At 41.0% G+C, this 11,769-nt stretch overlaps 1 protein-coding gene across 1 annotated transcript; it reads left to right on the forward strand.

The window, feature by feature from the left end:
• The first annotated feature begins 87 nt into the window (after positions 1-87).
• LOC137265963 (uncharacterized) lies at positions 88-11,748 on the forward strand. Its single transcript, XM_067801450.1, has 5 exons — positions 88-207; positions 7,994-8,160; positions 8,936-9,019; positions 10,271-10,397; positions 11,553-11,748. Exons 1-5 carry the CDS (start codon positions 99-101, stop codon positions 11,633-11,635), a joined length of 570 nt encoding a protein of 189 aa, XP_067657551.1. The 5' UTR covers positions 88-98; the 3' UTR covers positions 11,636-11,748.
• The last annotated feature ends 21 nt before the right edge of the window (positions 11,749-11,769 follow it).

Genomic DNA, 11,769 nt, shown 5'->3' on the forward strand with positions numbered 1-11,769 from the left:
CCCCCGTCACTATTTAGTTTGTGAGAAGTAATTATGAAATGCTGCAGATATGTGCAAGTTTAATATTTTGGGTAACATATTTACTGCGTGACAGTGTCATGTCCGCGCACATGACCTCAGGACAAATCATGAGCGTGCAGTTGAAAATACATCGTGTTTTCAAGTTCATGAGCTTCACTAATTTATCTCATACACACAGTGCCCAAGGTATGATGTTTGTTCCGATCTTCGTATCGTGGAATAACATATGAAATCGTGATGTGTCTGCAAGTGGTTAATTCAGGCTTTGAGTCTGACATTTTTCATAGATAGGGACTACCTTCAGCGCCATAAGCTTTGAAAACACTTCATAATACTCTTTTACGTAATTGTATGTGATTAAGGTAGGTTAGTACGGTTTTCAGTAAGAAATGCAGTCCCGGGGATTTATTTCCCGATGCAAGGGGCGCTGGTATAAATGTTAGGGGGGTTAAAGGGGCACTGATGCGGAGCGAATAATGTTTCTCGCCAACGGTCTAATTACGAAACCAAATCGCAAATTGGTCAGCGCCCGCTCCTTCGACCGTGACGGACAAAGGAACTGGGCTCCTGTCCATATTAGCAGAATTTCTTCACCTAAACAGTCAGGAGGCCGGATGCCCATCATATGCCATTTGTTTAAAAATATCCATGGTATTCCTTGTCTGATCGTAACCAAATATCCCAGCAGTGTAGTTCTTTTCGGATGCTTGGATGGTATAGTTACTGATCCAATTTGATCCTATTTCTGTGTTTTTAACCTCGATATTTAATCATGTTACATGAAAATATGGTGTCTACAGGCACGTAGCAAGCCATTTGTTTCAGTACGGAAGATTGCAAAGCTTTATATTTAGGTAGTTTTGAGTGTTGGTTCAGCTGTGATAGCAAATATCATACGTAAATTTTGGTAGCTATGGTAGCTGCAATGGTTTATTATTTATGATAATAAAACACACAGTTGATTTATTTGAATTCGTAAACAAAAAACGATGACTTTGCCTTTGGTAGAGAAATCTGAAAATTGTCTTACGTAAAAAAAACCCTTATTTCACCTATTTACCCAAGTACACAGCAAATGCCTGTATGTATTCCTTATGTAACGAAATTCCGTTGGTATCCTCAAAACAGTTTCGGGCCATAAGTGTTTTCAGGCTGCATGCGACACAGAGATTACATCTTCCTTGCTGTAACTCACGTTTGATGGTGTAAACCTACACGTGTTATTTGTCATCATTCTCTGGATGGTCAATTAATGAATTTATAACAGGTATAATTAGTAGTAACACCACTTCGGTTACTCAACAAAGGTTCCCATTTGGCATTTCTCCTGTCTGCAGTAAATACTCAACATTATAAATTAAGGTCTGTAATGGCAAATGTATTGTATGTTATGTAATATGTGCATGTAAGTGATGCATGAGGGTTTATCAGCTGAGTTACAAAAACAAACATCGATCAAAGGCTTAACCGATAACACACTGATTGATTAATTACTTTTATCTTCTAGCGGATTTGTCAAAAGGCAGTGTGTGTAGATGACTACACCCTGTCGTAAAGTGTGAGTGCAAAAACAACATTCTCCCTTCAAAGAATTAACCACCCTTGCGTTGATTGATTGATTGCTCATTATTGGTTAACTAACTTACTTAGAATAGTGGACTTCATACAATTAGTTGCCAGGTGTGCTATCTTGGGAGACCAATGAGAGGTTTATCAGGTTTTCACCAACGAAAGATGTGAAACGATGTGTTACTTTTTCGCAAATGAGACAGTTGTAAGACACGCGACACAGAGCAGGATTATTTACCAGCTGCAGATGAATGGAATACGATTTCTTTTACGTGGATATTGATGGATACATTCCTGAACAAGGTAGAAGCCTGACATTGTTGCTATAAAATTAGTCTGTTTTACATTCATTATTTGCATTTTGTTTTAATTTATTTGTTGTAGCATTCAGCAGAATCTGTATGACAGAAAACACACACTAGATCGCGTATGTGTGTGAAATAGGATCCACATTGGCAATCTATACAATGTATAAATGTTGCTGTTATGTTAGAAATTTACTATGAATATAAGCAGATCGCGTGTTCTTTTATTAATTTTCAAAATCATACAAATATGACAATAAACTAATTAGGGTTATGATACAAAATATAGAGACGTACATAGGCTTCGTTATTTTTCCGTCCTAATAGTTTTTTACCATTTCTACCACTGGCAGATGATTAACCTTCAAAGTGTTTCATTTGTTTTCATAATACATTTGTAATGAAGTAAAAATGACTTCACCTAAGTTGATCTGTCTATAATTAAACTATCAATTGCGCTTGCGGACTGCGCAGCAGAGGTCACGAACCAGTCACGAATTCTGGGATATCATCCGGGTACTCACAGGAGAAAAACAATAACAAAAGTTTACACCAGTCCACGGAAACTGCTCCGCATCAGTGCCCCTTTAAAGCGTTTCTTGGGGGTTTAGAAGTTTGGGGGTAATATTAAAAAAGTTGGGGGAGGGGCGGTGATAAAAAATAAAACGACTTATTGTCCTTCTACTTTCTGTCCGTGTTTCCTCCCCCGACTTTGCTCCGCCCGTCTCTTCTCGTCACCGGCAACTTCCTGTGAATTATCATACTACTTTCATACGTCTAATGTTAGTGGTGTAAGCATTCAAGTGAACTACATAACTAACTAAACTAACTTCACTAAGAATCCAAGTCTGAAAGAAACAATGTCGATCCTGGGAACCGAACCTGGGTCGTCTGGTCGAGAGTCCTCTGTCTTACCACAGTGCTGCTGAGATTGGTGACAGACAGAGCGGAACTTATTGTATTTAGACGCTGGTTTGTAGGCTTACGCGTGGGTTGTATTGTATTAATTGACATGCTCATTTCAGAAGTCTCGGTGGTTCCAAGGAACAGTGGAGATACACTTAGAGATAAGGGTGGTGAGTTCATGAAATCGAACCTCGTTCCCCATGAAGTTTTTGTCCGTTTCTGTTTGTTGACATATGGAGGTAATACTGACATAACAACTAATTGTAGTTAAGGAATTGTGATGTCATACGCTATTGTTGAGTGCGAAATTTGACTGAGATGTAGACATCATGTGTTGTGCTTTTCCCGTGCATATGATGATTTTGGTACGAGTTTCTTGTATGATTTAATGCTTTTTTGAGTAAAATATACACATTGTTGTCATTCCCATGTGAGCCCCTAGGTGGGTGTGGTACACATTCCCGGTGTAAGAGAAAGACAAAAATTAGAAACCATGTCGTCATCCTCTAGTTTAGATATTCCCCCTAACGTAGTACAAGATCGTGAGTCTTCTTCTTCACCAGATCCACTGTTGGATTTTTTTCCTCTCTTATCGGATGGTGACTTCGACCCAGGTCAGAGAGTGATTGACGACTTGAACGAGGACTCACCGGGTTCATCAAGCGTCAGTGACCCAGCAACTGAGCGACAAACGAGTGACAGTCAGCCCGGCAATTGTTCAGTGTCCAGCACAAGTGTATCTTTTGTACTTACTCAAAATATTAACACCAGCAGTAATAGTACGAACACTGCTCCCGTATCTCCTGCAAATCTTAGTACGTCATCTCCTAGCGTTCAAGCACGCCCTAAACACATCGCTAAACCATCTGAAACGAGCCGCCCCCGTAAGTGCAGTGTAACTCCTGCAGACCCCTTCCAGTCTGTCTTGCCTCCACGGTCTCCACCTGTGAATGTCCCAGGGTAGAATAGGCCTTCAGCAACTCATGCTTGCCATCAAAAGCGACTATGCTTGTCGTAAGAGGCGACTAACGGGATCGGGTGGTCAGGCTCGCTGACTTGGTTGACACATGTCATTGGTTCCCAATTGTACAGATCGATGCTCATGTTGTTGGTCACTGGATTGTCTGGTCCAGACTCGATTATTTACTGACCGCCGCCAAATAGCTGGAATATTGCTGAGTGCGGCTTAAAACTAAACTCTCTCACTCACTCCACGCTCTCCCATACCTTCACCTGTCAATGTAGTGTCTCACCCCACACCCCTTCGTAACGTCTCCCCAGCACCTCGTCCAGCACTTTGGGTTGTTACACGTCAGAGAAACGAGTATTGATTGTGATGGTGATGGGAAAGTCCTAGAAACCTCAAGAGAAACACATATCAGACTATTTCATGTATTGTAGAGAGGTATGCTCTGCGATGGTTGAAAAGAATGGTTTGGACAGAATTGGTGGGGCTGGCTTGACGGTGGAAATTGGCTTTACCCTACACCGGTAAGAGTTCAGCCCGTAACTCCCTCCCAAAACATTAACTTATGAACTGTCACTCAAATTCATCACTAGTTATACCGTCAATAATTTGTGTAAGGCATGAAAAACAACATATGACCTGCAATAACTGCCGTTCCCGTATTCAGCTTCGGGAATCGAACGGTGTCCAGATAGGTTGAGGTCAGCATAACAACATCGCCATTTGTAAGTGATATTCCACACAACTGATCGGTACTCAAGAAAAGTATAACGTACCTCTACTGTCCTCCATAGTAAATGGAGCCAATGTCCTCTAGGATTTGCATAAAAATGTCTTTCTCGGCACTACATTGATACATATATTCGGCTAGATGTAGAGCAAAGTAGTGTCACCAAGTGTGTGTTGTCAGTAGTTGCCTTTTGATGCAGCACCACAGGTTTTCAATCAGGTTTGTACAGGCACCAGTGGTGGGATTGGGTACTAAATACAAATAATCTTTACTGGAAATGGCGGATTATTTGCAAATTATTTGTGCGCATGTACTATACTGCATGCACTTACCTTAAAAGTTCTCTAAATGGTTGACTGTACTACGGGTATAACCCAGGTCAGACAGTCCGTCGTAAGCCTTCCAACAGTCCGTAACAATATGACTACCCCCCACCACTTTCCTACAAATAATATCAAGTAATGTCCGTCGGTCACACGTCTCTACAGGAACAAGAATGAAGAAGGAACTGTCTAGTCTCCCTACAAATACCACCCAAAACCCACTGACCCTCTACCATCCTACCTCTATGATACTTACGTTTCCCAAATTTACTTTCGTCAGTTTCCACCGTCAAGCCGGCCCCACCAATTCAGGTGTCCGAATCATTCTTTTTAACCATTGCAGAGGACACCTCTCTACAATACATGAAATAGTCCGATATGTGTTTCTCTTGAGGTTTCTAGGACTTTCCAATCACCATCACAATCAAAACTCGTTTCTCTGATTGTGTCTGCATGTGACATTTTATAAGCAAAGCAGTAGGTGAGCAAAACGGTTTTTCTCAGTTACAAATTCGAGCCAGAGAACCACGTACCCCTCCATGCTGGAACTTGATTTTTGTTACTTTTTTAACATACTTTGCGGTTACACTAGAAACGATAGTCAGGAACCTTACCCTTGCGATTAACTGCGTAAGTGCAAGTTAGTACTTGCTGACAGTTAGGACAAGTTGCTTGGGTTGGTAACACCCCGTACCGCTGTCAAAAAGAAACAGTGCTGTCAGTGCTACCTGAATGTGAAATTAGATTCATGGGTAGGGGGTGTTTAGCATTGTCCAGAATGTGTAACAACCCGAGGTGCTGGACGAAGTGCTGGGGAGACCCTACGAGGGGGTGTGGGGTGAGACACTGCATCAACAGGTGAAGGTGTGGGAGAGCATGGAGGTGAGACAGGGTCTGCAGGAGTTAGGTGCAGGTTTTTTTTTGCTACACTTATGGGGGCGGCTTGTTTCAGATGGTTTAGTGAATGGGACGTTTAATAATGCGTTTAGGGCATGTTTGAACAAGAGGAGACGACCTACAAGGATTTGCAGGAAGTACGGGAGCAGTGTTAGTACTATTACTGCTGGTGTTAATATTTTGAGTAAGTACAAAAGATACACCTGTGCTGGACACTGAACAATTGATGGGCTGAATGTCACTCGTTCGTTGCTCAGTTAATGGGTCATTAACGCTTGATGAACCCGGTGAGTCCTTGTTCAAGTCGTCAATCGCTCTCTGACCTGGGTCAATGTCACCATCCGATAAGAGAGGAAAAAAATCCAACAGTGGGTCTGGTGAAGAAGAAGGCTCACGATCTCGTACTACGTTAGGGGGAATGTCTAAACTAGATGATGACGACATGGCTTCTAAATTTTGTCTTTCTCTTACACCGGGAATGTGTACCACACTCAGCTAGGGTCTCGCATGGGAATGACGACGTGTATGTTTTATTCAAAAAGCAATAAAATCGTGGGACGTCATCACATACAAGCAACTTGTACCAAAGTCATCATATGCATGGGAAAAGCACATCAGGTGATGTCTCATTCAAATTTCACACCCACCAACAGAGTTGGACAATCTCAATTCCTTGACTACAATTAGTTGTTATGTCTGTATTACCTCCATATGTCAACAAACAGAAACGGACAAAAACTTCATGGGGAACGAGGTTCGATTTCATGAACTCACCACCCTTATCTCTAAGTGTATCTCCACTGTTCCTTGGAACCACCGAGACTTCTGAAATGAGCGTGTCAATTAATACAATACAACCCACGCGTAAGCCTACAAACCACCATCTAAATACAATAAGTTCCGCTCTGTCAGTCACCAATCCCAGTAGCACTGAGGCAGGATGGAGGACTCTAGACCATACGACCTGGGTTCGGTTCCCAGAATCGACGTCATTACTTTCAGACTTAGTTAGATTCTTAGTTAAAATTGTTAGTTATGTAGTTCACTTGAATGTTTACACCACTAACATTAGATGTATGAAAGTAGTATGTTAATGCACAGGAAGTTGCCGGTGACAAGAAGAGACGGATGGAGCAAAGTCGGAGGAAGAAACACAGACACAAAGTCGAAGGACAAAGACGTTATATTTTAATCACCGCCCCTCCCCCCACTTGAATTTTACCCCCAAACTTCTAAACCCCTATTAAAAGCTTTAACCCCTCAAAAATTTATACCAGCGCCCCTTTTTAGAATATTACATAAGGGAATAAATCCCCGGGATCGCATTTCTTACTAAAGAAAGAGTTGATGGGTGTGTGTGTAAGGGCAGAACTCTTTCCGATAATGCTAAATCCAAACCACAACCCCTAGAAATAATCGTAATAAACAGAATACATATTGTGTGGCAAATTGGCATGACGGAGTCAGTGTGCCTGACAACTTGATGTAGGTCTTGGCTGGAATACAAGTTTATTCATATGAACTAGATTGATACATGCGTTTGTATTCATTGTGCGTAGTATTTTGATAGCCTAGACTGAAACTCAGGATGGTCTGATCCTTAAATGATGTCAAAATGTCACCTGTGCTAAGCTCTGAACATTTGCCACTCAGAAGACTTTTCAGTGCTGGTATAGGTATCTGTAAGTTTGTTGAGTTAGTGTATGTGATTTCCAGGAGTACAGAAAAGTGCACAGATATGACTTGTATAATTATGTATGTGTATTATGCATTTGAATGGGTGTATAATTTTATCATGATCATATTTTTTTCATATTTAATCATCTATTATCGTAATTCCATACATATTACATTGTGAAAGAATTCCTATTTGGGTAATAAGGTGTTGTCTTATCTTATGTGAAGACCACCAGCTTATGCATGTTATTGTTACAAGTTGAATGACCCTGAAAGAATATTGATGATCACTGATACAGAATGGAAAAACATCAAGTTCAAAAAGTATTTAAACATGTTATACTCAGTGCACATGATACATGCATTTGTCCCTCAATAAGAGATTGTACAGGTACTGTCACTGATCAATGTGCCATCTTGGGATTAAGCTTTAGGTATCACCAACGGTGATCATAGATATCAGGCTCTACGTTTACCAGGCCAAATGGTCCTGATAATCAGTGACATGTAGTGATAGGGTTATGTGTGTTATATTCACTTCAACATTTATCACGTTTATAATCGCCATCCTGAAACATCAACAATTCTTTTTGTTTAGGTGTGATATTTTCACGACTATTCTGTGCACAAAGCCAGGAACCTACTGCCACATCAAAACATAAGGCCACCTTGACTGAAGAAAAGAAAGATCCAAGTCTCAAATATGTCCAGCAGTTCAATCCACAGCTAGTCAAGCAGCTCAGTGCACAAGTTGAAAATGACATGGTTTGAGTTTTACATAATTAAGCGTGCTTAAACATTAATAGTGTTCTGAGATTTACAGCTTAACAGAAATGAATTTATTATACATGACAAGACAAAAGGATTTTGTTTGTGCCATCTTTCAGCAGATGAGGACATTTTACTGGTCCCCAAGATGAGTACAATTTGCAGAGGCTTTGTACAATATTGTTTTCTGGTGTGGAAGTGATATGACCGGAAGTTGGTATGCTGCTGTGTGTGATGAAACCATGCCCAGAAACTTATCAACTCTACCATGTCTACTGACAGTTGTACTGATGAATATTAAGAAAACTATCATATGATCATGAAGATGCATGAATGTCAACAGTAACAGTTCACCTGCATTCAGATAAATTGGCACATCCCAATTTTTACAGTGTAGAGTCACATCCTTCATCCGAGAACCCTGTGATTGTGGATCTAGGTCACAGTTTCCACCACTTGTTAAGTCTGTCAACAACATACATGTGCCTTTCATGAAATGCATGGGCTGTCATGTCTGCAAGGTTTAATGATTAATAAATTATTGTTTCTGAGATGACCCCCCAACTCTAAATGCTTCACTGTACAAAACATAATGACAAGGGGTGTGTCGAAACAAGCCCTCTCCAAATATTATATATATTTTATACTACTTTAATCCTTGCAAAGACACGAGGGTAAGTGTCGATGAACCCAACTCAACTTTCTTTCATTTGCATGTTCATCTAATCAAGACAGTAGAATGGAAAATGATGTGAACTGATCATTTTTTCAGCCTCTGCATCGGATGCCAGACCCTTTTGAAAAGAAATTTAGAAAATGTCTGCTGTGTGAGAAGGATATAGATTCGGATTGGAAGGTATGGTGTAAAAAGTTGCAAAACTGTTTTAAGGTAACATAAATATTTCGCAAAATACATCCATGTAAACAAAAATACAAGAGATAATGTACCCAGGTGCAGCGATGCCAGCAGCTCGTGGTGAATATAGATGACCAGATGCAGGGTTAATGGCGTATCCTGAAATGGTCAAAACATTTGAATGCAGACAGGACGTGGTCATTTCATCTGTGGTCCTGCTGATGCAGGGACCCAACTTGGTTAATCCTGCTGATGCAGGGACCCAACTTGGTTAATCCTGCTGATGCAGGGACCCAACTTGGTTAATCCTGCTGATGCAGGGACCCAACTTGGTTAATCCTGCTGATGAAGGGACCCAACTCGGTTAATCCTGCTGATGAAGGGACCCAATTCTGTTAATCCTGCTGATGCAGGGACCCAACTTGGTTAATCCTGCTGATGCAGGGACCCAACTTGGTTAATCCTGCTGATGCAGGGACCCAACTCGGTTAATCCTGCTGATGAAGGGACCCAATTCTGTTAATCCTGCTGATGCAGGGACCCAACTTGGTTAATCCTGCTGATGCAGGGACCCAACTTGGTTAATCCTGCTGATGCAGGGACCCAACTCGGTTAATCCTGCTGATGAAGGGACCCAATTCTGTTAATCCTGCTGATGCAGGGACCCAACTTGGTTAATCCTGCTGATGCAGGGACCCAACTTGGTTAATCCTGCTGATGAAGGGACCCAACTCGGTTAATCCTGCTGATGAAGGGACCCAATTCTGTTAATCCTGCTGATGAAGGGACCCAACTTGGTTAATCCTGCTGATGCAGGGACCCAACTCGGTTAATCCTGCTGATGAAGGGACCCAATTCTGTTAATCCTGCTGATGCAGGGACCCAACTTGGTTAATCCTGCTGATGCAGGGACCCAACTCGGTTAATCCTGCTGATGAAGGGACCCAATTCTGTTAATCCTGCTGATGAAGGGACCCAACTCGGTTAATCCTGCTGATGAAGGGACCCAATTCTGTTAATCCTGCTGATGAAGGGACCCAATTCTGTTAATCCTGCTGATGACAAAATACCCAGTCCATTTGTCCTGGATTTTAATTCTTATTTTCACGGCACCTTTTGTCACATAATGTAGTGAATAATTTGTTTACAGCATATCAGATTGGGCTAATTTATTCACATTTCAGTATTTGATGCATGAAATATTTGTTACTGTTATTTTGTGATCCTTGATAAGATGTCATTATGTTTCAGAATGTGCGTCTCCTGAGTCAGTTTGTGTCACCCTTCACTGGACGAATATATGGCCGCCATATTACACAGCTGTGCATTCCAATGCAGAAACGCGTGGCCAAACTAATTAAACGGGCTCGAGTGTTGGGTAAGTCGATATCAGATCATACAAGCTGATATATAGTTAAGTCTTTGAAGGGCATTTAGAAGTGAAATGCATAAGAATGAAGATTGTATGGATATCAACTTCTTTATATGAGAACACAACGTTTCGGAGTTAATGCTTACTCCTTCATCACCTGATGAAGGAGTAAGCATTAACTCCGAAACGTTGTGTTCTCATATAAAGAAGTTGATATCCATATAATCTTCATTCTGATATATAGTTAGCTTACAAATAGTGAGTTTGGGTTAAGGCTGCTTTGAACATTATGATATTTTTGTAATGGCGTGTACAGAATTTAGAACTATGGTAAAATGGACCCTATAATATTTTTTTTTTTTTTTCAAATACCAAATTTCGTTACCTTTGAAACAAAAGACAGCAATGTCCAAATAACGTTTTAGCTTTCTGAAATGAAAAGTTAACTTCAAATCTGTGAAACCTAAAACATTCTTTAGCTAGCATTTTTCTGCGAACCTTGATCAACAGTTGTAAGGATCTACTTTCAACTAGGTGTTGAAAATGGTGTCAAGGGTGATCATGAAGGGATGTTTATTGTAAAGGTTGCTTAACAATAATGATCATAATGAAACAAGATCAGGGAACTAAGCTGAAGCAACATGTCATATTTGGGACTTCACTTTCTTAGTAAAGTACAAATTCTTGTACTTTTTCTGTTGAATCCCATCCAGGATTCGAACCTGCACCCTCAGAGTCAGGTACCTAAGTACAGAAAGTCAGCCACCTAGCCCGCTCAGCCACAGCGACTTCCACATAAATGGGAGTCGGACAACTGGTAGTCTAGCTTTTTGTGGAAGTCGCGGTGGCTGAGCGGGCTATCCGGCTGACTTTGTGTGCTGGAGATTAAGTGCCTGACTCTGAGTGTGCGGGTTCGAATCCTGGATGGGACTCAACCAAAAAAGTACTAGAATTGTACTTTACTAAGAAAGTGAAATGCCGAATATAACACATGTTGCATTCGACCACTTTCTGAATGGCATCGTGTAATCATAATCTAAGCTGAAGTGTTGAGAAAACAAGAGGAAAGTCACAGCCAGAACTATACAATGGCTGCACCAGGCAAGCTGCAGTCCTTTGTGATATCCTTTACATATTCATAAATATGTGAATTGTTTTCAGGTTACATGGCCTACATGAATAAAGACCCTCATTATCTGAATGACCCCAGGCTGTTCAACCCACTTCATCGGCATAACAGATAGACTAGGTCCAGTTCATCGCAGACTTCAGGAAGTTCAGCAGAGTATATGTGTGTGAGAGTGAGCCCAGAAATGTGTACATATATGTAGTTGTTGCCAATAAACAAATCTGTGAAGCTGTTGTTTGTTGACATTGC

This window comes from Haliotis asinina, chromosome 15 (genome assembly GCF_037392515.1).
Source record: "Haliotis asinina isolate JCU_RB_2024 chromosome 15, JCU_Hal_asi_v2, whole genome shotgun sequence".
NCBI classification, from domain to species: domain Eukaryota; kingdom Metazoa; phylum Mollusca; class Gastropoda; order Lepetellida; family Haliotidae; genus Haliotis; species Haliotis asinina.

Excerpts from the sequence above, each read along its gene's own strand:
- LOC137265963 (XM_067801450.1), top strand. The coding sequence starts at position 99 with ATGTCCGCGCACATGACCTCAGGACAAATCATGAGCGTGCAGTTGAAA. Across the intron at positions 9,020-10,270 it reads ATATAGATTCGGATTGGAAG|AATGTGCGTCTCCTGAGTCA; the intron begins GTATGGTGTAAA and ends ATTATGTTTCAG. Across the intron at positions 10,398-11,552 it reads TAAACGGGCTCGAGTGTTGG|GTTACATGGCCTACATGAAT; the intron begins GTAAGTCGATAT and ends AATTGTTTTCAG.